The 27,981-nt window shown below is 40.9% G+C and overlaps 1 protein-coding gene across 4 annotated transcripts in view; it reads right to left on the minus strand.

Moving 5' to 3' along the window:
* MAST4 (microtubule associated serine/threonine kinase family member 4) overlaps positions 1 to 27,111 on the minus strand; it is a 276,947-nt gene extending 249,836 nt beyond the window's left edge. For all 4 annotated transcript variants that reach the window (XM_030968186.1, XM_030968185.1, XM_030968184.1 and 1 more), the window contains exon 1: positions 26,797 to 27,111. In XM_030968186.1, coding sequence (XP_030824046.1) covers positions 26,797 to 27,015 — 219 coding nt within the window. In that variant the 5' untranslated portion in view covers positions 27,016 to 27,111. The remainder of the gene's footprint in view (positions 1 to 26,796) is intronic.
* Between the last annotated feature and the right edge of the window lie 870 nt (positions 27,112 to 27,981).

The raw sequence follows: 27,981 nt of genomic DNA on the forward strand, positions 1-27,981 counted from the left end.
CCTGCAGTCTTAGCCTCATCCTTGGAAATATGTTAAAAATATTTTTCCCCAATAATTACATTAAATCAACAACTTGTTCTACCATGAACTTGCCTTAATCTAAATTATTAGAAGTTAAAGACAATAAATCAAATACTTTATTAAGTGGGTTCAGAAGTAGAGCTTCACTCACAATTCCAGTGAAGGTCTATCACTAGATTACAGTCTTATTCTGCTACAATCCCTTGATCTCATCCCCTTAGCCTGAAAGCAGAACATTTGATTAAAAAGGAAGATAACTGAATTGAATCATTTAAGACATAATTAAAGATGCCTGAAAGTTAACCTAGCTAGGTTGGTTCGGTTGGTTTTTTTTAGTAGTACTAGTAGTAGTTTACATCAACAAGATCTATATTTCATTCAGTTTTTTTACTAAAAGTTTTAAAACTAGTTTCTTTGGCCTTTCATGGCTTACTCTCTATTATTAGTAGAAATTACAGGTGCCCAGCTAGGAGCTGCAGTACATGATTAAAGCATTGCCATGACAATATGCTTAGCCTTGAATCATAATTATTATCTGAAAAAATAACTACCTCTAAGGTGAAACAATTCTGCCTGTTAATTTTACACAAAAGCTTCTAAGCTGTGTGCACACTTCACTTGTGCAAGAGGTATGTGACAGGCTCACAGATCAATTCAGCTTGCTAGAATGAATATATTTGTAAATGTAACTCAGGCTTGCGGGTTTTTCTTAAAAAATACAAATTACCTGCAAAACACAGCATTAGTAGGTTATATAGATGAAACCTTATGAACAATGCCAATTATTTCATACTGACTAACCATTTCCAGATAGAAAAAAGGAGTAGCAGAAGGATTCCTAAACTTTCATGTGCGGCCAAAGGCACAAGAGGAGTGCATGCTTCCCACGCACATACATGTACAGGCTGATGTGAACTACAGAACTATTAGTTTATAAACCTCAGTTTTGAGTCCCTGTAGATGTGGATGTTCAGCTTTTCAATGTTTACTGCTGGAACTAACATGATGAAGCCACAGTAGCAGCACTACAAAGTGGGCATTCACAGCCTTAAATCCTGCTGCAAAGACTGCGATGCCCTGTGCTCTGACTTGATGCCACACCCTCCCAGCCACAAATCATAGCAGTTCTTCACAGCAAAGACTTCTTCACCCTGTGTTATCAGATGCTCTTGTGGTAATTTCCCCTACCATCTTGATCAAAGATTATTCTCTGCCTTCTAGTGGCAGAGAAACACATTTTGGAAACTATGACCTCTGCCCTGCCAGGCTGTCCAGTATTTTTGACACTAAATAATTTAAGCAGACAGTATACGTGTTACAAGCTACACTAAGACTGAAGTTCACATTTAAAGGCATTCAAGGATTGCACAAAATGCTTCAGAACACCAGAATACATCAAGTCCCCCTTTGCTGACCTAGTGAACACTCAACTGGATGTTGCACATAGAACAGCTTCAAATACAGTTACAGTCTAGGCATATGACAATATGGCCCCAAGGACCAAACAGAACATCCAGGATTTCAGTATCATCTGAATTAAGCAAAATCAATTAATGCAAAACCAGGCTTGTCACCACCCTACCAAGCAGAGTGACAGTGCCCAGCTAGTGCACAGAGAGAGGTGCATTGGATATTTTCTGTAAGAATAAATTCTTCCAGATGCAGAAAAAAACCTCAACTCATTAACAGTATTATTACTCAAAGCCTGCTGCTGGCAAACATCTAGGCTTTATTTATGAACAGAGAACAGAATAAATAAAATAAAAATAAATAACAGAACAAATAACAGAATTTTGGAAACTACTCCAGAACAGAACATGGAGGCTTTATTGGTGCAACAGGACCTACACAGAATAATATCCAGCAGTTAGCTTCATTCCTCTTGCTTTCAGTCTGTTCCAGTCCATGAAGCAATTGCTGTAGCTTTCCTTTCATTAAGGATGTTCAAGATTCAATGTCAACATTACTAACTAAAATTCTGCAAGCCACAGTACACGCTCCTTACATAGGAGGTCTTCTAGCAACATCAGCCAACCAAAAAACTTCATAGTTCAGTATTTCTAAAGTTGAGTGGGCTTTTTCTTATGTGTGCACGTTTTGTATTTCAGAGATCTTTAAATCACATGACAACACTTAAATGTTGGAGGCAAAAGAGATTCAAATGCTAGTTGATTCTCTGATTACACCTGACATAAAAATTAGTATTTTTGTGTTTATTCTTTCATTAATCCCAATGGCAATACACTTGTATTTCTGAATGTGAAAGAGCAGGAGTGGTGATTTAAAGAGAGATGTACTGAATTTTATGGAAATTCAGTAACCAGGCATTATACTGTACAGAGGCTGTCTTCTGATTTTAGCAGTGAGTTATTATTATCTCTAAAGACGACAAAAGGAGAGGAATCACTTTCATCTCAAAAAGCACAAGCCCAAATGTCTACTTAATCAATAAATGTGTAATATCACCTCAGAGAGTGAGTCAGAACTTCATGGCAGCTACACCTCCTAGCACAATACAGCAGATTAATTTTTATGTTGGACCTGTCAATGCAGTAATTAATTTCCCCAAAACACAACAACACTATCCTCAGGCACAGAAATAGGGTTTTTTTCTGACCAGCAATTCTTTAAACAAGCTGGAGTAACTTGTCAGTGGACTAGTATGCATTCATTTGGAAAAAGATACCAACAGATAGAAAGACACATTCACAAAGTAATTCATAAAGTCATTTACAGTTTAGTATTATGACAAGAAATAACACCCACCAATAAGCACCAGGCTTACTTCCAAAGAGCAACACCTTTCCAGGAGAGAAGAGGAACATTCCATACAAGTATTGTAACCCCAATCCCAAGTAGACAAAAGCTGCAAACATCCCAAAGTCTCTGTCACCTTTTCCCGACTCCTTAACAAAACAAGGGAAACAATGGATTATGCTTACACAGGATGGGCAACAAGCAGCCGAAGGGCTGAGAGTGCAGTTCCACGGCACCAGGGATCACCGAGTGCAGTGCCTCGGCACCAGGGATCACCGAGTGCACTGCCTCGGCACCAGGGATCATCCGGTGCAGTGCCTCGGCACCAGGGATCATCCGGTGCAGTGCCACGGCACCAGGGATCACCGAGTGCAGTGCCACAGCACCAGGGATCACCGAGTCCAGTGCCTCAGCACCAGGAATCACAGAGTGCAGTGCCACGGCACCAGGGATCATCCAGTGCAGTGCCACGGCACCAGGGATCAGCAAGTACAGGCCACTCTGAGGAACACTGAGAACAAAACCGAACTCATGAGCACAATATACACTAAGGGAACACCCTTGGCGGATAAATAACACTTGAGGCAGCCTGTATGGAACATGAACAACAAATTATAATTACTGTAAGCAGCAGTGTGAACCACATGAGAATTATGCTAAAAAGATTCAGCTACTCCTAATTTAACAACTCATGCAGTTGTGTTAACAGAATATTCTGAAAGTAGCTAAAAAGCAATTTAGGTACACACTGGCACACTATTTCAAAAGCTGTGTCTCAAACACACAACTCAATATTTTGATTTACACTGAAGTATTTCACTATGTGGGAACTCAATTTTTTAAAAAAGCAGAACTGAAGCAAGCTATCTGACAAAGATTTTCATTAGTGCTGTAATCAAGTGCCAATATATTTTTTACTACAATAACAACTCATAAGGCACATGCAACAATACATCTCAATTATGAAGACCCAGGCTAAACATCTGCTGTTATAAATTCACTTGGGGGCCAGTGGAGAATTGAATCAAGTTGGACTACATAAATTTAAAGCAGAGAGGTATCTGAGAGCTTATTTCTCATTTACACTGCTACATCAGCAACAAAGACTTGCAGACACAAACCTGCAAAAATTCTGCTTTCCACTACTATCTTTTATGTGTGCATCTTCAAAAACTGAAGGAAAAAAAAATAACCAAACCACAAATGAAACTCTTACATCACCCACAAAGAGGGCTCTGAGGAAATTATTTGACTAGCATTCATCTTTACCTTATTTATAACACTAACTGAAAAGCTTTGTCATATATTACCTAAGCATGGTATGCTTGGTATCTTCCGGTAAGGTTTCTGATAGTGTTGCCTTAAAGCATAGTACCTAAGTTTTCACAGTGATTTTCTCTATTTCTGTGATCAGATTACCTCTTAGCCAGTGATCAAGTACACATAATTTTAAATAAAAATTATTGTTCCTAGCTTCTGCTAGACTAGAAAGTGGGAGTTATCCAATGTATTTAGAAGCATTACTTTTATAAGGTACTAGAATATCTGAAATTAAAAAAGCTGTATGCTTGTTAAGGTAGGGTTGCAGTTTGCATAAAGATCAAAAATGGTTAACCCATAAATATATTCAAAAACAGGTTATAAACATATGCACATAACCTTTAACTATTTTGGAGCAGCAGCCAGCCAGTCAACCAAGATGTCTGCGGAATAGCATGTGTTAAAGAAATCAGAAGTAAGAGACAATTAAGCTGCATTACTTTACAAAAATTGCATGCTTTGATGTTTATTCTACCCACTCCTGGATATTAAAGCTCACCACACAGAAATCTCAGTAAGCTTCTTTTTTAGTAGCTGTTTTTCTAATTGTCTTCTTTCCCTCCATCATTAAGCCTCCCATCATTAGAATGTCAAACACACAATGATTATTAACAAATAATCATCAAAATAAGAAAAAAAATAAATCACATCTATTCACACTCTACTTCAACAACATGGAAGCAGTCTCCTAATCTAACTTTGAATACAGACTGCTTTCTATATGTAGATCTAGCCTGCCTTCATGTCAAACATACCTAACATTAAATATCAGGCATGTTAAATCATTAATTCTAACACTATAATAACTAAATAACACCATAATAGCTAAAAAATCATTAAGAGTTCACATAGAAGAGAAGAGAAACAGGATACCAAATTTAGCTTTTGATAGCAACAAGCAAGAAGGGGAGGTACATTTGTGAGGTAGCAACACTTGGAATATCCATTTTTTTTTCTAACTGAAGAAGATAAATGTGTTAACAAAGTGGTCGTGACATTTCTGGTATCACGTGCTGCTGCAGAGAGATCAACAAGGCATGAACTTCAACTTGTCAGATCAAGAGAAGCCAATTTTCAAGTGTGACAGCTCAAAATTTGCACATCTTAAAAACAGACCTTAAATACTTACTGTTAACACAAACTCCCAGACCTCCTGCCTTTGTTCATCTAGTGTAATCCATCATGCAAGCAATCTAGTTCACTTCCATTTGGTTACACTGCCAGTAGGATTATTCCACATATACAGTAGACTCTGGACTAAACTATTCCTAGGTGCTCAAAACACATGTAATCTTCTTCTCCACGTGACTCATCCTCTGGTGAATACTTAGAAACCTTTTAATCAAATTTTAACTTCTTAACAAAATAATATGAAACAGCATAACAATGCAAGAGGGAAAAAAGTAAAAAAAAAAATGCTAATTTTCTTGCATTAGTGGAAATTCAAGGTCTAAATAGGTAACTAACAGTGGAAGACTGAAGTCTTATTGCCTACTCTTAGGGCTTTAAAAGATGAATATTTTAATACTGTCACTGTTATATTTGAGAAGCCTGCCAATAGCAGCATACCTTGAAACACTTCACCTTTGAAATTATTTACTTCAGAAATCAAAAAGTACAGAGGTATATTTCCACCACTGCCCCCAGGTGACTTAATGATCTAACAAATTACTTATAGGCAGATGCAATACGGCAACAAGTACAATGGCTTAGAATATTCAATAGCAATCTAATGTAATGCATCATCAAAACAGAGATGGAAAAGTAAGAACAGCAAATCACATGATTTTCTCTGGCCTAACAATTAATCTAGACAAATATTGTAAAAGTTATTTTTATGACATTTATCTGTAGGAAAACAGAATATGGGATTCTAACCATGGTTTCTTGACCTTTTTTACCCCAACATAAAAGGAGAGTAATTATGGCTTTGAAATCTTGTCAGCATAAATTGCTTCATGGTGTCATATGGGGCAAGCTTTTTCAGCAGCCACATCTATGTATGTTTAAAATCTTCCAGTTTAAAGCCCTTACAGAATTTAAAAATCAACTTTTCCTTCACTGATCCAGCATCTACCTAATGCCTGTATTTGAATAATCCATCAGTACATGATCTAAAGCAAATGGCCAAGATTCTCTTATCCAGACTCAAAACCCTGCATCTCAATTTAAGATATTACCTAATCTGAAAGAAGCTTCTGATCATCATTCCTCTAATAAGGGAGAAGTCTGAAAGGTGAACAGAAATCTCTGCCTGAGTCTGTAGGAGGCTGTGATGAACAAGATCAGCAAGAGGTTATATGCAATACATTTTCTGTCTTCATTTGGAAGGCTATCCTGGAACCCAAGGGAAGGCAGACACAGATTCCTGCAGGTTTATCAAACACCCCTCCAACTGAATATCCAGTAGAGATTTTATGACCTCCACAGTTATTAACTAGCTGTGACAGCCTGGACATGATGGGTCATCACCATTACGGTCAGGGTAGGCTAATGACAGGTTAATGACACACTGTCCATAGCTCACCTTCCCCTGTACAGGAGAAACTCCACTACAGTGGTCCTCTCTACCAGGATATACACTGACATATCTTAAAATGAGAGAACAGGATGTTATGCAGAGATTAATCATGTTTCCAAGCTCAAGGATTTTTGCACACATTCCTGAGCCTTCCAAAACCTGAATTTGGATTTCTAAGCTGTCGCAGACATCTTTTTATGAAAATCCTTTCCTTAGGATTTTTTCTTCCTGAGAAGCTGAGAGGCTCCAAGAACAAAATGTAAACAATGGTTATCTGCTGCTGTGGAATGCAACAGGTAGATCTGTGATTGGTCTCGTGTAGATTTAGTGACCAGTCACGGCAGAGCTGGCTCACTCTCTGTCCAAGCCAGCTGCCTTTGTTATCATTCCTTTCCATTCTATTCTTAGCTTAGCTAGCCTTCTGAAACGAAGCTTTTCCTTCTATTCTTTTTAGTATAGTTATAACGTAATATATACATCACAAAATAATAAATCAAACCTTCTAAACATAAGAGTCAACATTCTCATCTCTTCCCTCATCCAAGAACCCCTGTGACCACTGTCACACTAAAGCAGGATTTACAACAGACTTGTTGTGAAGGTAAGAGATTAAAGATGTTCCTTATTCTTTCACTTTACTAAATCTGGCTATCCTGTCCACCCTGGAAACATCTTCAATTTTCTTGTCAATCAGCATTTGAACAAGGGATAGACAATCCAAACCTCAGTGTCTCAGATAAAGTGGCTTGATTATTGAGAGAAATCCCTAACACTGCAATTTGGCTCAGTTCTCGCTTAGATAATGGTTGGTTAGGAACCTGTCCCAAGGCTTTTTGACTTCAAATTTCCACCCATTCTAAGAATTCCTATGTGTGGTCAAGCAAGAGACAACATGAAAATTTAACCAGAAGCAAAAAAGACAGATTCATTTCAGGAATATCACGAACTGCTAACGGATAATGGCCCAAAATAAAAACTAAAAATATTCCCCTTTTGTGAACATGCTGGGGTGGTTTGTCTGAAATAGAGGTGGTGAGCTTTTGGGTGTGTAATGGCTAAACCTCTGAGCTGATAAGACAACGAGTGAATGACAGGCTATGAGTGAGATAGGAGCCAGATCCCATGGAGACAGATGGTACCTCTTGTCACCCTAACCTGCCCTCCTTTTGCACAAACCACTGGGTTGTGGGCTCTCCCTACTTCCCCTGAGAAAATACCAGGCCATTTCCCTGGGGCCTGAGGGTGTTCATCTCTGTTAATGGGCCATAATGGAACTCAACACACTGGTGTGATGGGCAGCTGTGCTGACTTAGAAGGTGCCAAGGACTGCCCAAGTGTCCCATGATCCACAGCGCTACCCAAGCTCCTGCCCTAGGGGATAAGCATTCCCATCTGACCCTGAGTGAACATAAACCATATCTATTTCATGTTCCGGGGATTTTCATAGGGATTATTCTTCGCCAACACTTCTTCAAGACTTCACCCACCAACTGATTGATCTGGTATGCAACCACCACTTCAACCAATAGGACTTGAAGTAACCAGGACTAGTCTGCAGTAACCAAGTCTTGGTGCAGGGCCTACAGGTGGTGAGATCCTCACATTCTTGTCCTTTACCTCTTCCCTTGTTTTCCCCTAGGCTTATCCTTGGGTGATGTTGTTGCGCCTTCATACTGTAGTTCTTTCATACTGTAATGCCTTCATGTTTTTATATTGCTATAAACCACAAAATGGCTACATATATATTTTCCTCTGCAATCAAACTGCTCTATAATAAACCCTACAAATGTGTACTTACAAACACTGATAATTTAGTGTCATTTCACTCTAATCCACCCCAGGGGATCAATTAATAAGAATCTGTGCTAACTTCCCCTTCTGCAGTGAGTTGTAACATTTTATTGGCATCATGCATGGCAGGATGCTTGGACGTGGTGCCAGTATAGTCCAAATTCACTGCAGGGTTTTCTTCTGGTAATAAATCTAACCGACCTCCCAGGGGTGGTAGGGAAAAGGACATTGACCCTCAGTGGGTTGCTGAAGGGTATTATTGCTGAGGGTGACTGAGGTGGTGGATGTCCTCTCATGGCAGTTTACTAACACAGCCATCAACTTCCCTTTAAGGAAGGAAGGAGGGAAACAATATAATATTAGAAAACAAGTGCCACCATCCAAAACCCTGGGTGACATACATACTGGCAAAGTCTTAATCTAAGGACACTGAATAAGGACAACTGAAAAAGAAAACAAATGGTCTGGGCAAGCAGAGACCAGAAATACAAGGAAGAAAAGCTCAGTGAGTTGACATCAGTATACTTTCTCAAATAGTGAGACAAATTTGGCAACATAATCAGTCTGGGAGCTCACAAATTTTAGAAGCAGTCTCTTTCTGTTTCTTCTTTTACAGGTATTCTCTTTGCAATGTAAAAGAAAAGTTTCTGGAACTCTTCAGTTCAGCTGCTGGCTTGACAGATGCCCAATATCTTAAATAACCAGTGTGTCTCCTCAACTAAAACCAGCTTGAACAGATGAAACTGGGCAAACAGCTTTCCCTTTCCTCCTAAAGTCATGAGGCCAGTGCACAAATGTCCGGTCAACAATCCTTACAAGAGAATTGTGGGAATTCTCTTGTAATGGAAGTTAGGTCACAGCTCTTTCCCCTCTTCTCTTTATAAAATGCAGTCAAAAACCAGTGACAACAGTAAATAATCTTCCAGTAACTGAAACCCAAAATAGCAGCTATACCAGAGTACTGATACTTAGAAAAAGCAAAGGTTCAGCAGGTTCTTGAAGGAGTAGCCCAATAATGTCACTATTTAGAGTCAACTTAATATCATTCACACAGTGGGCTTTTAGTGAACAAACTTTTTTACTATACATCATATTTATGCTTAATAAGGCTTTGTCCTTACAAATCAAGACAGTTACTGGTGTGATTAAAAATCTGGATGTTCCATTTAGACATTAGTACCTAGGAAAGCATTAGACATTAGTAGTCAGAGGAAAAAAGAGCAGCAGGGATTTCAGTATCTCTACTGTATTGCTACCTGGAACTAAAACTTGACTGACTTGCATTCAAAATTTATCATCCTCTTCTAGTACAGTGAATACAGCAAATAAATATATTCCTCCTTGGTCTATACAAAAACAGGCTAGAAGAAAGTGTTTTGTTTCAGACTGTGAAACTAAAGGAGAAAGACCAAGGTCTCACTAGAAGCATAATGCCTCTATGAAAAGACTTCTATGCATGGTAGCTCTTTAGCAGATTAAATGACTAACACAGAAGTGACATGCTAATCCACATTCTGGAAAGTAATTACATGGTACAAAAGACAGCTTCAAAAATTAATCAAGAAACCCCCAAAAACAGATAGCCCCCAAAAAAGCTAAACCCACTTCCCAAGATTCCCATGCTTCACTTTTTTCCAGGTTGCTCATACAAATACACAGACTCACAGCTCTAAAGAGTTTCAAAGCAAAATGTCTGCTAGCATCAGCATTTCTTCCCCTCAAGGATCTACTTCTACTTTCTGGATATGTAAGAACTTGCTACTGACATCACAGATAAACTAGCTGTGTTCATGGAAATCTTTAAATTAGGTCAGTGCAAATAAGCAAACTATTCTTTTTCCTCTTTGCTTTAAAGTAGTCAAGCTACATCTTGCTTTATTTCTGAAAACAGTTCACTTGTACAATTATCTTTGGAAGAAAGGCAACCAGCTTCAGCATCCAACAGAACATACACACCTCTGCAACTGAAGCCTTATTATAATAATTTTACTGCTTAGAAAATAGCTAACATAATTTTTCTAAAGAAACTAGCATTAGTGGCCCATCAAAAATAAAAGTAGCAGCAACTAGTGTGGAGAAAAGAAAAATAAAGGGAAGAAAAAAATCCATGTCTACAAAACCAATTCTGCAGAGTTTTAAACCTATACCAGGGTTATAATACAGCTGATAAATCAGCCATGCTAGCAAGTGCTCGAGGCTGAAGCCAGGCAGAGTAACAAAATGAAGGTAGCAAATCACAACTCCAGGTGCATGGCCACACACATTCATCATGCCACATAAACATGGAATCGAGCCATCAAATTGGACAACCTTAGGCCAGCATGCTGCACACCACCACAGGTAACCTCAACACCCGTCCGGCACTGCAGGTTCCTTAACTTACCACTGGAACATTCCTTCAAATCTGCCCTTGCCCTCCTGCAGAAAGGCAATTCATAACCAAGAGAAAAATGGAAAAGGAGATGGCTTTCTTGTACCTTTCCTAAGGGCACACATGTTGAGAGAACAGAATACCTTAACCCAATTAGTTACAGCATTCTCAATCTTCTGTATAAAATTGCAGCATGATTCTGGCCTCCATGCAACTCAAATCTAAACTCACAAACATATATTTATTAAAAAGGCTTGATTGATTTAAGATGACAAAAAGGTTTTAAACCGTTGACAGTAAGATGAATGAATGACCAATGAATTTAGCTTCAGAACAGGTAAACCTTCAGCTTTTGCCACATTAAAGGCCTTTTTTTGGCAATCCTTCTTCATAAAGCTAAAATTACTTTAAAAGAAAGTTTCAATTAATACTATGTTCCCCTGCCACATTTCCTACTCTTAAGATACTTATAATATCCACCTCTGACAAATTCAACATGTTTTTACAGAGATTTGTTGAAATAAAAATGTACACTACAAGAATGGTTTGATTTTTAAAGTTCTCTCAACTCACTTAATTTACTATGTAATCTTGTCCCCTTGTAGAAAGGGACAAGATTACATAGTAAATGAAAGGATCCCCCTAGGAAAAAAATTATCTAACAGTCTTACCATTGCACACAGTAAAACCACAGTGGAGATGTTACAAATGTAACACTCTGTATTACGAAATAAGTATTGATATTTACACATAGCAGCTCTCAAATGACAGATTTTTCCTCTTACATGACAGCTGACAGACATGCCACAGGGATAGCTGTTCAAGTTCCATACCTGAACCCACCTAAGCTCAGCTCTAAAGAACTCAGCCAACAGCAGTACCAACTTCCGTATACACATTCAGGGACTTTGCAGGTGGAAGAGGGAAGCTAGAAAAACATTTTACACATAACCTAAGTGATGTTCTAAAAATGCTGTTGTATAAAGAAATAATTCTTTCTTAAAGAAGAAATAACTCTTCCTTAAAGAAGCAGTGACATGACTTCATATCTATTTTAAATAACAAAACAGGTATGGATCCACATCTTATTTTGACAGCTGAACTGGATTCATTTGGAAACTAACATCAATGGCCACTTCCCACAGCTCTTCAGACAAGACATCACCTTGTTTCAACTCTACTATTCATAAGATTTGCAGATATTACTACAAGTTTGAATAAATTTCTTGGCATTATTACATGGCCAGATCACCAGGCATATTTAGAGAAAAAATAACTTTCCAACTGAGAAACCAAGAGCCCAGCATCAGTTTCCAAAGTTGATGTTTGAAGTATTAAATGCATTTAACTGTAAAGTCAGCATGAGCTTATAGAGCTGTATTCAGGAAAGGAAAAAAACTGTATTTGTAAACCGAGCAGATTTCAGCTGCCAGTATGTATCAGCTAAAACTGCATGGAGCTACATCTACCTAAATGTATGTAACAACACTTTTCAAACCCTTTCCTTCTTTGAAAGTCTTTAAAATGCAATATATACATAAGCTACAGACTACGGAGGCCTTGGCTAGCCAACCAACAGCAACCCTCTCACTCCTCTGCTCAACAACCCATGGGAGAAAATAAGATGGAGAAGCTCATAACTCATAAACTCAACAGTTTATGAGAGATGTCATAAACTCTTGGTAATTAAATTAATTGGCTAATGAGAAACAAAGACTAATTAAAAGCTTTTTCGAAGTTCAACTTTACTTCTTCATTTCCAACTCCCCTACCTCTTTCCTCACAAGAAGTAAAGGGGATTGGGAATGGGTGTGGGAGTCACTCCCTAACAACTCCTCTCCTCACACTCTTGCCCTGATCCTCACAAAGGACATCCCTACAGCCTTCCACTGCCAGCACCTGGCCACCTGTGCCCAGTACAACTGCACCTTTGGAAAGCACCTGAAGAGGACTTCCTGAAAAAAGACACTTACTGAAACCACCAAACACAGGGTGAGATTTACGCAGGGACTCATGAGCACCAAATCTGCACTCCATACTTAGAGAGCCAAGGAAGGCAGACAGCTCACCATTTTGCCCGGCAAAAGAGATTTTTATTTTTCTTTATAGACACTCCCAGGAAACTGAGTCTGCAGCCATCAAGACCGAGCTCTGCAAAGACACCCTTCAGTCACTTACAGCACAGGACAGGAAAGGGAAGAGAAAAACAGTCCTTGATTCCTTTTGACAATTTCAGCTGGATAATAAATAGCCTCAAAAGTAGCACCATTACACATCTATGTGTAACTGAGAGCCAAGTCATAAAGGCTCAACGCACTTGTGTTACCTCCATCCAACACTGAGTTTTCCTCATGATATTTTACATGACCTTTTATTTCATGCCCACACAACCACAAAAAAACACTTGACTTAAGAGCCAATATGGAAGAACACCTGAGCATGCACGCTGAGTACAATAAAGTAAAAAAGACAATTATTGTTTTGATGAAGTCTTATTATAAAAGCTCTCCAAGTGCTTCAGTGGACAGTCACATATAGAGATGTGCTGCAACTACAAGCACTTAGGAGCTGTGCTGAAGCAATCACCAATGTATACTACACCACTCAAAGCACTTCAGAAGGCTGCCTTCTATGTCTCCTGCATATGCAGACACCAGAATTATTTTAACTGCTATGTCTGTAGGGAAAAAACCCTTCAAAGTCAATTTCCACACACATATTTTTACTCATAGTATTTGGATCTTTAAAGTATATGCATATGCTTACAGAAATTTTGCAGCAAGAAAACAGTCATAATTGTCCAAACACCAAAGGAAATCAATGCAGCCATACCATACATTTTTATACACAAATGTTTGTCCATACACACTCTCTACTATTAAAAAAAGCTTACTATAAAGATTTCTACATCAAGTACATAAGTATCATTAATCCACTGAAGACCAATTGTCTCCTACACACATGTATTAAATAGCGTGGTTTTAAGGGAGTCCTTAAATCTTAGGATCTAGCTTTATATCTAGAGTAAACACCAATCTTTCATTATGAAAATGTCTTTTGCCCACAGGTTAATTGAAGCAGCTTAACTGGCTTTATTTGGTCTATCCAAACAAATAGAGACACTGCACAGCTACCAAAACTAAGCTGCAGAAGGCATCTCTTAGCAGTACCATCAGAAATGAAAAGAGATCAAAACATTCTACTTGTCCACACCTGGTAAAGTATAGGGAAGTGCTTGTTTACGTATGTATAACCTCTTGAAGGATTAAAATCACAAAGTGGTATTGCTTCATCTCCTAGGAAACAGGCAAATCTATTTAAAAGCAACTATACCTAAACACAGGGAAGACACTGCCAAAGGCTAACCACACATAGGAAGAAAGTTCCTATTCAAAAAAATTAGGGCAGATAGAAAACAGCCTCAGACAGTCAAGACATCTTGGAGGTGGATTACCGACTTCAAACCTAAACCGTGAGGATTAACACACTAACCACCTGTTAATTCTCTCATGAAAGCACATTACCTCAACAATAGCCAATGAAGACAGAGAGATTCATGACTAATGAAAAACACCACACCCAGTCAGAAATTTCAACTGAAATTATTGTGTTTACAGTATCACTGAAGCTGCAACTGCAGCTCTTGCAGACACACTCAGCTTATCCAGTAAAAACAGTTCATGCATCAACTGCTGCCTAAGCTCCACACCTACCAGAAAAACCTGGCCAGGCACCAACCACGAACTTTGGGTAGCTGATCTGGGGGCAGCACCATCAATACCCAAGTCAGCAAGGCTTCTACTGCCCTTTAACAAACCCTGAAGCATACCTAGGCTCCTGTACAACTGGCAGTGTATGAGGTCATCAAATCTTGGGATCAGACTAGGGTTGATCTGAAGTAATATCCCTCAAAATACATACAATGTGTACTGCCCTCAACAACATTTCACAGCACAAATCCATTACCCTTGCTTTGTGATACTTGCTTATGTAGGTACGGTTCTGTTTCTTAATTTGTTTTGTAAAAACAATATTTCAGCAGCAAGTCTATCTTCCTATCAGACAACTGTAGGATACTTTTTCCAGAAGCTGAACACATTAAGTTTTAATGTCAAAATAACTTCTCTGCAACACAACTTATTAAAGTTCCCAAAAGGAAAGAATAAAAGGAAATGCATTAATTTAATTAGAAGATCACTAGCATTAAAAATACTTTTTTTTTTTAATAATAGCAGCAGGAAGATTTCAATAGCTGCAACTAGGTATAGCTGAGATACTAGCAGACCAATACTATGAAAAATATTCCCAACCTGTCCTGGAGTAAAAGCCCAGGTCCTCGGAGATGTTTAGTTTGCTAATCCCAATTCTGTCTTTGTTTTTCACTGACAGATCTATGACTTAATATATCTACATTTGTCATCTACAGTTTCTGCAATTCACTTTTTCCTAATTTAATGTCAAAACAACATACTACTTATGAGTGTCATACTACTTATGAGTATTGGGAAAGTATACCTGGAATGAAAGTGCTTTAGTTCCCACTGCTATAAAACCTGTCTCTACCTGCTTGTAAGTTATAAGCTATTCCTTTGTTGTGCACATGGTATAATGCCAGTTTCTAGCACAGCTGCTCTCTTGAGCAGCGTGCAGGTGAGGTAATGCAGACTGTAACATCATGGCTTGTAGCTCCCTCTTTTCAGCGGTTACCAACATTCCAAAGCTCAGATGTGCTTTTCTTCACCCTCAAATAAGCTTAAGCTGAAGTGTCTGATAGTATGGATTTAGGTTTTTGCATATTTTTAACATATTTTTCCTTCAATTTGCGTCCAATGGTTCTTTTAACACAATGCTAATACTATCAAAAGCATAAAAATTACTGAACACCATGGAGAATGTTTTCCCCAAGTGTACCTTATTACACCCTAACTGAATCTCTCTCCTCCTCCTCAAAAATCTTTACCCTACTTTAGGGTAAAGACTGTAGGACTACAGCTGTTTTAAACTCTTGAAGTTTCAGTCGCCTCAGTTTTCAATCACTAGTTATAAGCTCTATTAGCTTAAAAATATGCATGCTGAGTTTGGGGGGCACCAAATCGGGGGAGACCACAAAAACAGTTGCGAGGAGGGAAGGTAATATCCAGCACAGTGATACTATTGTAAACCAGAAGGAATACTGTTTAATTCACGTCTTCCTTCCTAGAACCTTAGAACCACTGAAGTTGGAAAAGATCATTGAGCCCAGCCACCAGCCCAGCCACTAGCCCATCAACACATCTTTTGTTGCTCCACACAACTACCTTAACACATACTCAGCGTGAGCATTTATACATCCTCTCAGCAGAACTCAGCAACCCTGAACCCACGCCATAATTCCAATACATGGTTTGTAGTTCAGTAAACTCAGGAGCTGAATGCAACTCAAGCAAGTCAACGACGGTCACTGCTCTGCAATGGCAAGTAAGTGATATGCCCAAGGTCATCTCCTTGCTGCTTCAGCTGTAACTCAAAACCACCTTTTCTGAATGTATGTACAGCCAATTAAATATGCAGCACTCTGCTTGTTACAGAGATGTTCCAACAAAATCAATGACATCTTTAACTTTGGAGTGTGTCCTCCAGTGGAATAATGTGTTAATACCAGCAGTATTTGAACAAATGAGAAGGGGGAAAAAAGCACTGATAGTAAGTTAAAACTCACCCAGAAGCTTTACATTAGCCCAGCCACTCATCAAAGCTATGAAGATGCAGTTGAGCTTAAGGATTTCCCTGTGACCTTTTGTAAACAATCTCTTCTGCTAGCTAGCCCAGAAAAAAATACATTAGGTACAATTCTCCCTGTCCTTCCCTGCAATGTACTAGGCACAAACCAGAAACACAGTATGAAAGTCATCCAAAGCATTTTTGTTATATGGCCTGAATAACAGCTTTACCATGAAAGCACCCATTGAGCCATAGCTACAGCATTATTACATTCTAGTGAAAGTTTCCTGAGGTAACAATGAAAAAATCAAATTAGCAGTTTAGTGCAGTAGTTCATCTGCTTCATTCAACCACCAGCTCTCTTCCTCAGGATTGCAAGGCTGTTAAAAACAATGGAATCATTAACAGTCCAAGTGCAAGTAATTATACAGTCCCACTAGCATGGCAGCGTGGCCTCACAACAGAAGTTTGTTACTTGGTATAGAAGCACCACCCGCTAAAAATTAAAAATACATTCATCCCATCCTATAATCAATTCTTTTCACACAGACTTAGCAATTTTGCAACAGGATTTTCATAGTTTCTTTTGTAGTTGGGTTTCTTTGCTTCTCCCGAAGGTCACTTCCAGAGCTGTTTGATCAAAAAGGCAGAAAAATAATTTCTCTTTTTCTAGTTTAAGACTGTACATGTTATCTGCGTGCTTGAGGGTCACACAGGACCAGAGTGGGGCTTCCTCCATCGCCGAGTGGCTGCTTGTGGGAACGCTGAGCAGGCGTGTGGCTTGTGCTTGAGAGTCATGAGGTCTGGGGCAGGGCTTCCTCTGTCTCTGAGTAGTGGGCTGATTAAAAGAGACCCCTAGGGAGCACGGTGAACAGAGGAGTGGCATGGCAGCTCACACAGGCAAGACAAGCAGGTACTGTTGTAGGGTTTCTTGCTACTAAGGTGGACTGTGTGCTGTTTGCGGTGTTTCTGTTGGTTGGTAGGTTTTAGGGCTTCTGGTAGTAACGGTTTGTATGCGATCCAAAATTTTAGTTAGTATGAGTGTATGTAATCAGACGGAGCCCTCCAAAAAGGTCTGTCCAGACCCACTCCTGTGCGGACTGTTTGAGCTTACCAGTGGCTTCAGGGGGTGTTGCAGAGGAAGCCTGCCTGCAGTGTGAACAGGTGAACGATCTCCTTTTGCTAGTGGCCGAGCTTAGGGAGGAAGTTGAAAGGCTAAGGAGTATCAGGGAAAGTGAGATAGATTGGTGGAGTTCAGCCCTTCCATCCTGGAGGGAAGCCCACCAAGAGTCAGAGCAGTCCCACACCTCCCACCGTGAGACAACAGAAGGGCACCTGGTAGATGAAGAGGAGTGGAAGTACCTACTTGAGGGTGCCTACTTGAGGAGGTAATAATAAAAATTCCTCCCAACCCCCACTCCCTAGCCAGGTGTCACTTCAGAATAGGTATGAACTCCTGGATCTGGAGAGTCAGCCAGATGATTTAGAAGAAAATTATCTGCACAGCGAGCCTCCCAATTATGATTCATTTGTGAGAAGGCACACTTTGGCCTACTCAGGAAACTTATTCAGAGAGTTCCTTGGGAAGTAGTCCTTAAAAATAAAGGAGCTCATCAAGGCTGGGCATGCTTCAAAATGGAGATCTTGAGGACCCTTTGCCCCTATGTGCCAAAAGACAAGTCCACAAGGCAAACATCGAGCCTGGATGGGCAAGGAGGTTTTGGAGGAACCCAGGAATAAAAAAAGGATGTATTACCTTTGGAAGGAGGGTCAGGATTCTCAGGTAGTATTTAAAGGGCTGCTAGAGTATGTAGAAAAAAAAATTAGGGACGTTAAAGTTCAGTTTCAACTTAAAATGACAACTTTTGTAAAGAATAACAAAAAATGTTTTTATAAATACGTTAATGGTAAATGGAAGAGTAAGACTAACCTTTGTTCCTTATTAGACACAGAAGGGAACTTTGTTACTACAGATGAGGAGAAGGCAGAGGTGCTTAATGCCTTCTTTGTCTCAGTTTTTAGTGAGAAGACTTGCCTTAAGGACAGCTGTCCTCCTGGATTGCTCAATGATATCAGGGAGCAGAATGGTCCCCCCATTATACAAGAGGAGGCAGTCAGAGAATTGCCGAGTTGCTTGGATATTCCTAAAACCATGGGACCAGATGGGATCCATCCCAGATGATGAGGGGGCTGGCAGATGAGCTTGCAAAGCCACTCTCCATCATTTACCAGCAGTCCTGGCTCACTGGTGAGGTTCCAGAGGACTGGAAGCTGGCTGGTGCGACTGCCATTCATAAAAAGCATGGGAAGGAGGATCCTGGCAATTATAGGCCAGTTAGCCTGACCTCTGTACCAGGTAAGGTTATGGAACAGTTTATACTGAGTGCCAGCACACAGCACCTACAGGATGGCCAGGGTATTGGACCCAGCCAGCACAGGTTTAGGAGGGGCTTGGAACACAAACCCTGTAAGGAACGACTGAGGGAGCTGGGAGTGTTTAGCCTGGAGAAAAGGAGACTCAGGGGTGACCTTATCACGCTCTACAACTCCCTGAAAGGTGGCTGTAGTCAGGTGGGGGTTCATCTCTTTCACCAGGCAGCAAATGACAGAACGAGCGGACACAGTCTTAAGCTGCACCAAGGGAAATACAGGCTGGATATCAGGAAAAAGTTTTTCACGTAAGGAGTGATAAACTACTGGAGTGGTCAGCCTGGGGAGGTGCTGGAGTCACCATCCCTGGATGTGTTTAAGAAAAGATTGGATGTGGCACTCGGTGCCATGGTTTAGCTGAGGTGTCAGGGCATGGGTTGGACTCGATGATCTTTAAGGTCTCGTCCAACCTAGTCATTCTGTGAATTCTGTGAACTATCCATTAAGAAAAAAGTCTTCCATTCATCCCTGGTTCCCACTTGAAATTTAAGTAACTCAGTAAAGAAACCTGTGGCAAGGGCAGCCAGGCTGTTTCTACTGCTGAACACTTATGCTTTAACCCTTGAGGTACTTGTAGCTCACTTCTAAACAGGGCAAGTTCATCAACTTAGATACATTTGTACAGGAGGGCAAGGCATTCATCCCACTGCTCCTTGGCTGGAGCCAGAGTCTTTCAGACAGAAAGTTTGATGAGGGCACCCCATCTGGTAGCAAAGTGTAAATAAAACCTTACTTGGCCCAGTAAACCAAAAGCTAAGATAGGTTCCTGGCTTGATTTCAAAGCACAGCTCATTTGCCAACACACTCCCATGTGTCTCACCTTTTCAGCTACCTTGAGCTCAATTTTTTGCTTTCACTCTATCACAAAAAAAGAGCTACCAGCATTTTATGACTTTAAGCACCAGTCTCCCGCTACCCACATAGCTTAAAACTCAACACCACCCAACTATTATAAAGTTTCAAAAAGAATTTTAAACACCACAGCTGCAAGAGAAGAACTGAAAAAAAATCTGAAAAATCTGAAGGCTGAAGCAACAAGTCATAAAATTTGGCAGTAGGACCTTGTGGGTTTTAGACTGCAGAGTATTTCAAACCCACATCACTGTTGTTAAAGGAGCTTAGCAATGGCACAGTACTGCTGGTGATACCATAACACTGAGAAGCTCCCAACATATGCTAGAACACTGCTGGGCATACCAAAAAACAACCACCAAAAAAACCAAACTAGAAACAAAGCAAAAATTTTCTTCCTCCCTTCATCTTTCCCCGTTAAAGAAGCTGTTAAGAAGACTGGTGTTTCTCTTAAGACAAAGCCTGAGCAGGTGAGATCCCAGCCCAGCAACACACAGTTCTGCATTACTGAAATTCTTAGTAACAGGCATCTACTTCATCATAATGGATGTAAGAGAAAACCTCCAGCCCTGTGTCAGAGCAATTTTACTGAAGGAAGATTCAAAAACTGCACGGACTCTATTCTCATTACTAATCTTTTCAGAGTCTTTATACCCCTTATTCCTAAATTTCCCAATTCTGCATTCCAGAATTTTGCTCTAAAGGAAGGGTAAATCTTTTTGTCATGCCTTGTACAGAAAAGCATTGCTAGTAATGTTTGTCAGCTCTATGCACTAACAAAAACAGTAGGATCAGAAACAAAGTATTCAATATGTATTGATGCTTCAGTACTACAACCTTTGAGCACAGTTGTGCTTTGGGAGCGGGGAACAGAGAGCATAATTTGTCACAAAACCAAGAGGCAAGCTACCCCACTGCACAAATTGTTGCAGAAGAAAGCTACCTAGCTGCTCAGCTTCCTAGCTCAAGGACCTCCTCACTTACACTGCACTTGGCCATGCTTTTATTTTGTGCCTCAAGACTTCAGATTCTCTTATTCCCTTCTACAAGGTTAACTTTACACAAGCTGTTACTGCTGGCAAAGTAGCCCCATCACACAGAGCTTCCTGATAGTACAGTAGTAACACACCTTGTTATGTTTACCAACATTCAGTTCAAAGCAGCTTACAGCTAGCCAACACACTGTGAAAGGCACCAGACTATGCTGGACTCGGGCTGTACTCCTTCTACAGAGCTGCAGCTTTTCAAAAAAGACGTTTCTTAAATTTGGTTTCACAGTTGGACATACAGACATCAAGAGATAATGAAGATTAGCCTCAGGACTATGTCCACCAGTCTGAAAAATCTAAAGGGTGTAAAAGGGCCTTTCAACTACTTTTGCAAACTGTTCAGATTTTGAAGGCTGTAATTATCAGTTCCTCACCCACCTCTTTCCAGAATTTTAAATATCTAAATAGTTCTGGTGCAAAAAATAAGATATGCAACTCAATGTATGCTTCTTCACTTCTCACTTATTCCAAGTGAGAAGATAGATAGATGCTCTGGTTATAGGCTTATTTATACCCATCAAATTCTTGAAAAGAAGTTCCAGAGAGTTGCAAACATTACTACTGTAGTGCTATTCTCAAACATCAAGCAGCACACACAGCTGTTTTTAGATTAATCCCTCAACCATGTGTCCCTCCATGTCCTCCAATCCCAGAGGATTTCTGAGACAATAAGGGAACATAGCAGCAGGCACCTTAAAAGGCTATCCTGCACAGGAAAGGTTTAAAGCAGTAGACAAACATACATTTTCTTCATACTAAAAGCAAATCAATGAAGTCTTTTACATGACTCTTGAGACAGCCCTACTCACTCAAATTGTCAAATATTTCACTTTATAGGTAACTTACCAGAAACACAGCTAAAAAACCAAAAGCAATGCTGTTAGTCTGGCTGACATGACACAATAACAGTTTCGCAGCTGCTCTAGACTAGACTGTTTTAATTAATCCCACCACAATCATTTTAACCGTGAGAAGAATAAATTTTTTGATGGCATTACTATTCTTTAGTATGAACTAAAGATCATACTTTAGCAATTAGGCTATTAATCTTTAGCTAGCTTTATCATTCACATGTGCTACAACAGGGAAGAATCTATCATTGTTAAGAGACAAGAATGCCTGAAACAATTAGAGGAAAAAAATGTGCTAAGTGCCACACCGTCTGCGAATGTCCCATGATTACTTCTGCAGCAGGATAAGCAGGAATGGAAAGAAGTAACAAAAATACTACTTTCCAGCTATGTCACAGTGACATTTTGCCAGAACTATCACCACCTCCATTACACGTAGATGCACATGTAAACACTGCCATCACTTTATACACTGCTTATTTTACCCCAAAGTCTTTTGATTTCCATCCCTCTCCCAAACAGCACCACAATTTTGTTGGGGTGAAGATCTGGCACACAATCTGTAATGCTGAAGGGACTGTACCTTCCTAGTGGGTATATGTTGAAAGATTAATGTGTGCAAGTGTAGTTTCTAGACCAATACAATCTGTACCACACTCCTCACCTTGCTATGAATACTCTAATGACAAAATCTTAGCTTCTTAGTAATTAATTCTTACCACACAGTCCTCATGAAGCTGCAACAGACCGCAACATGAACAGCAAGAAGGGAGATTCAGGAGAGGAGTTAGCCACAATAGAAAAAGGGTTTGTACTCTGTGCAGTGAGATATCTTTTTTAATACACAATACATACTAACTAGATAGTAGGAGAAAATATGCAACAATCAACTTCAAAGTTCCATGGACATTTTTCATGAGAAATCCCATCTTGTCATGCTGCTCATCATCTCAATTCTTACAGACTCAAATTGTCACTTCAGCACCAAACACTGAATTTACAGAGCAAGAACTGGAATTATTTGAGAACAAAATACAATATCTCCCCCCCCCTTTTTTTGTGGATGGTTTTGCGTTTTAGGTTTTAATGGTCTTAGGTTCTAAGGGAGTTTTATTTCAAAGCATCTAGAATAATGAAGAGAACTTACTATGGTAATTCAGAAGTCACTGGCAGGTTCAGGAGTTTATAGATCCATTTCAGACATTTTGCTATATGGCAAGGTATGATTCTGAAAGAATTCTGATTCTTCCTGGTTTGTTACTCTGCTTTGGTAAGCAATGTGTAGTTACTGTGACAAGGTTTATAGAAGAGTGATGGAAAAGACAGGCAACTCCAAGACACACAATTTAACCTTCAGATCCTTGACAATACTGGCGTAAGCAAGGAATCCATAGCTTGCCTTCATTCTCCTCTCAAGAAACAAGGTCAAACCAAGTGAGCCTTCAGCTCCCCTATAAAACACTGACTATGATTTGAAAGCCACCATCAAAATTATTATCCTCCATGTCCACTACCCTCCACAATGCCAGTCCAGCACTGACTACTCACAGAGAGCAGAAGCAGACAGATTACAACAGAAAACCTACTGTCGCCCAGTCACAACTCGTCTCTTCACAGTCTGCAAAACACTCTTTCCAGCAAAGAGTTCTGAAGAGAATAAGGATCAAATTAAAAAAAACTAACCACCCACATGGTATTAGAAATGCAGTGACCCATCATCTATGCAGTATTGTTCTTGAGTGCCCTTCACCATGCAATCCCATCCTGCCTGCCGTCAGCAGTTAGCCACTCACCTCAGAAGAGCATAGGCAAATAATCTGCTTGAATTCATTTCTGTTTATCTGCTTGCTACCCACAGCACTTCAATGCACATATGTTCCAAAAGCAAAGCACTTCTCAGATGTTGGTGTTAAACCCTTATTTAATTCTCATGTGTCTTAAGATCTCAAAGTAAGACATCAAAAACACTTCAGAAACTGATGACTGTAATCTTGTAAACTATTACTCGTTCTTGCCTACATGAAATGAGGGACCATTTTTCTCCAGGCATTTTGTGAGTTTTTTGGTTTGTTTTTTTTTTAAGGTGAAGTTTATGCAACTGTAGGATGAAGTAATGACAACAGGGAAGGAAAAAAAAAGTGATGTACCATCTCTTCCCACCCCTTCCTTCCTTGTTTCCCTTCAGGATTTAACTCTTTCAGACATGATACTCAGAAAAGGAGTTATCATGCTTTCAGTCTCATTTCTGAACATAAAAGAAGCTGACCTACTCTAGATAGCAGCATTAAGCTTTCTTCACTGAGTTGGGGAGATGAACCACTTTTTCATAGAGTAGAAACATTAATATCAGTCTTCAGGAAAATACATAAAACTCATAATGGACCACAAACTGCAAATTAACTGTCTGGAGTATATAAAAAACAACAGTGTTTGAGATACCTCTGAAATAAACCCTCTTTTGAGCAGATCTGGCAAGGTATAAATCTGAGTATGACATCCTGCTTTTTGACAACATGCTTCAAGACAGATGTAACCAGCAGGAATAAGTACACAGGACAGCAATGAGAATGATCAGATGTCTGGAAACACATTCTGCAGGAGAAGATGAAAGACACTGGGGCTGTTTAGTCTAAAGAAATCCGGGGAGGAGACAGGTTCAAGTTGTCAATGATGTCTTACACAACGTCACAGAAGAAGAAACAGTTCTACTGAAATACCACATGAAATGGTAATGTGTATGGGAAAATCTACATGTTTTCTAACTATCCATTTATTTAGTTTGGAAACATATGTCATGACTTAGAAGAATTTACTGACAGCTAAAGTAGAAATAGAGGTAGCAGGACAATCTGTTCCACTGCTGCCTGAAGGATACCGAACAGCTGCGACAACAGATTCAATTCTGCTATGCTGGCAACAGGAACAAGGACAGGGCAAGAGGAGAAATGGTGAACCTGCAAGCACAGAACCAAACACTGGAGATCTATATAACTAAAAGAACTCAGTAACAGAAAATCACAGAGAACATCAACATTTCATTATTTGGCAGTAATTAAACAGGATGTCAATGCAAAAACAGTATCTTCAAGCACTTCTCTCAATGGGATACTTTCAGCAGGCGGCACATAAAGTAAGCCTGAAATCATCTGTATGTACATCCTGGACCTCAGCCTTTACTTTTTTCCACTGTGAATAGCTGCTCTCTCAGTTTCAAATTAACTTCTGCACTGTAATGCACTGTGGTGTTCTTGCACAAAAAATAAAATATAAAGGTGGATTTGCCAGGTGGTTCCACAGGTAGGCAGAAATTCCGCTGCAAACAATGACTACACCAAAATGGAAGGATGGGCAAAATCAATGCACAAAAACAGGCAAAAAAAAAATGGCTTCAGCTAATAAGGGAATCTAGCAAAGGGGAAATAAAGGGGACAGAATAACACTGCATATTCTAAGCAAACTCTCCCACCACAACACTAACTTGAGTTTAAGCTGCTATATTCTAGCACTGCTAACTGATGGTGAGATATCAGACTGCCCTTACAGAATTTCAAAATTCCATGATTGCAACGTTGAGTTATTTTTGGGCTTACCTTCTCTATACTGTCAACTCAAAAGATGCCTGTAATTTATCTCCAAAGCATACACAGAAATAACAAGCCTTTACCAGAAATTCATGGGTCTGCCAGCAGCTCTGAGTTTAGCTAACTGAACAGACACACTTTGTATATTTCTACACGTTATTATGGCTTACCAACTGAGCACTAAACCACCCAGACACCACATAATTGTGGTAAGCATAGCCCCAAGCCCACATGTATCATTCCTGCCGAGTAGCAGGATATCTTAATCACCTAGCAGTGTGCTCCATACTAACAGCAGCTATGGAGCTCTTAGTTCAGTGAAAAAGTGGATATATCAACATTCATTCTACTCCTACCGTAAATGCATTTCACTGCAAATACATTCCACTCTTCAGGGGCTCATGCAGTTGAAAGAAGCAAGGAACCTGGTCTGAGTGTCAGTATTTCAGAAAAAACAAGGAGGGAGATTCAGAAAGGTATATTTAGCTCCAATTCATCATGCTGCCCTACAGCTGCATCAATTTACAGGATGCACCAGGAAAAGAGGAAAAACAAGAGCTACATAAACAGCCATTACTGCAGAGGGAAACATTCCTGACAACCACAGCTCAACTAGTTGAAAATAACTTCAACCAGCTTAATAGATATTCCTCTAGAAATGCAAGGTTTCTCAAAAAAAAAAAAAACCTTTGCACATCCAGCTGCATAAAGGCACGGAATAAAGAAACACCACCTAAGAGCAAACTAAAAAGTTGACCACAACAAAAGACCGTAAGTAAGGCATACAAGAGATGATGCACCGAAGCAAAGTAAAGCAGCAGTGAGACAGAACAATGCACTTGGCTGGGGTCGTGGTTTGAAATAGATTTAAGAAGTGTGAATCATGCAACATGAAATAAATAAAATAATTTCTAAAAATCAGTCTGAAGACCTAAAAAGGTTGTTTTACTGTAACATTGCGGGGTGGCTCTTTTGTCTTAAGAGTGCTTAGTAGGTATTGTAGCTGGATCAGGAGAGAAAAGCTATAACACGCGTATCACAGTATAGATCTATCACCCACAGAGCTCCTCCATGATCCACAGCCTGTCATAAGCTCTCACCAGGGGATTACTGTAGTGTGGGGGCTTGCCCATCACTTCCTTCTGGTATTAAAGAGTTTGCTCTGGAGCAGCGCATTCCAAAGGTGACACGCTCGGGGATAAAAAAAAAACAGAAAAAAAAAAGAAAAGAAACAGAAAAACGCGCACACACACACACGCACCACACGCACACATAAACAAGCTCTCCTAAAACAAAAAACCAAAAAACCCGCTCTCCGTACAAAAACACCAACTCTCAATTATCGGCACTCAGAGCGCTAGAGCCAGCCGAGCAGAAACAAGAACGTCTCGGGTTGAGCCGGGGAGACTGAGGCGAAGGCGCTGTCCCCAGGTGGGCACGGAGCCGCTCCCGCCGCCTCGCACCCCGGGACGGCCGCGCTGCGCGGCTGCTCCCGGCGCGGCCCCGGAGCACAGGGCGGAGAAGCAGCCGCCGCCGCCCCGACCCCGCGCACCTCCTCATCCCGCTCCTCCAGCGAGGCGTCGTCCTCTGCCCGCCCGCCGGGGATCGCCCGCTCCGGTGAAGCTGTCGCCCCGCCGGGGGCCGTCGCCGCCCCGCCGCCCTCTCCCTCCTCGGACAGAGTTTCCGAGCCGGAGGAGGAGCCGGAGCAAGAGGAGCCGACGTGGCCGGCGCCCCGCGCCCGTTCCGAAGCCGCCGAAACTTTCTCCGCCATGGCCGGGGGCTCAGAGCCGTGCCGCCCGCATGCCCCGCCACCGGCAGCCGCGCTCCCCGCCCCGCCGAGCGCAGCGCGGCAGCGGCGCTCCCGGGCCGAGCCGGGCCAGGCGCCGCGCTCTGGGCGGCGCCTGCTGGCGGGCGGGGTGGGCCGGGCCGGGCCGGGCCGGGCGGAGCCAGCGGTGCGGAGGGCGGGCCCGGAGCGGCGGAGCGCGGCGGGAGGGCGGCAAGTGGCGGGGCTGGATCTCTCTGGCGGGCGGTGTCTGTCGCCGCGGAAGGAGGCAGGAGGTGGGGGAAATCGCGGCGTCCCGCGGCTGGCGGCGCCCTGACGGCCCGGCCCCGCTGCCCGCAGCCCGGTGCGGAGAGGGCAGCGGGGTCTGCCGGAGCCCGGGATTTGCCGGGATCGACTCAGCGTGGGCACAGCCAGACACGCTCCACTCCCGGGCGATGTCACGGGTTTAAGTAAGAGCAGCTATTTTACATTATATAAGGGTTTTCTGCGCCCCTCAATTCCTCTAAAAGGGAGCTACCGGCAGTTTGTGGCAGCAATTTTGCCGTCTTCGTACCATTTTGCAGAAGGCTACAGATGCCTATTTGTGGTCTTGCAGCAAACAGAAGTCCCTTAGAGCGTTTCAAACGGGCATCGACATTGGGATTTGTGACCAAGCTTTCAGTCATTGAAACCAAAGTAGATGACAAAAGTTAGGCATCTGAAAGCTTTTGCAAATCTTCCTGGACAACTCCTTCATTTTTTAGGACCTAAACGGCTTTTAAACCCAGTTAGCCTCTAAAATTTTAAAATATTGTTTAGATATTATTTTGGAAAAAATCTCCTTTTTTTTTCTTTCCTAAGAACACAGGTCCTCAATTAATGTGCTAATACTGTATATAAATATATAATAGTATATACCAGGGCGTTATTTGCTTATTCCTGGACCCCACATTAATCCAATTGTGAAACAAAACA

The sequence above is a fragment of the Camarhynchus parvulus genome, chromosome Z, assembly GCF_901933205.1.
Source record: "Camarhynchus parvulus chromosome Z, STF_HiC, whole genome shotgun sequence".
Lineage (NCBI taxonomy): Eukaryota > Metazoa > Chordata > Aves > Passeriformes > Thraupidae > Camarhynchus > Camarhynchus parvulus.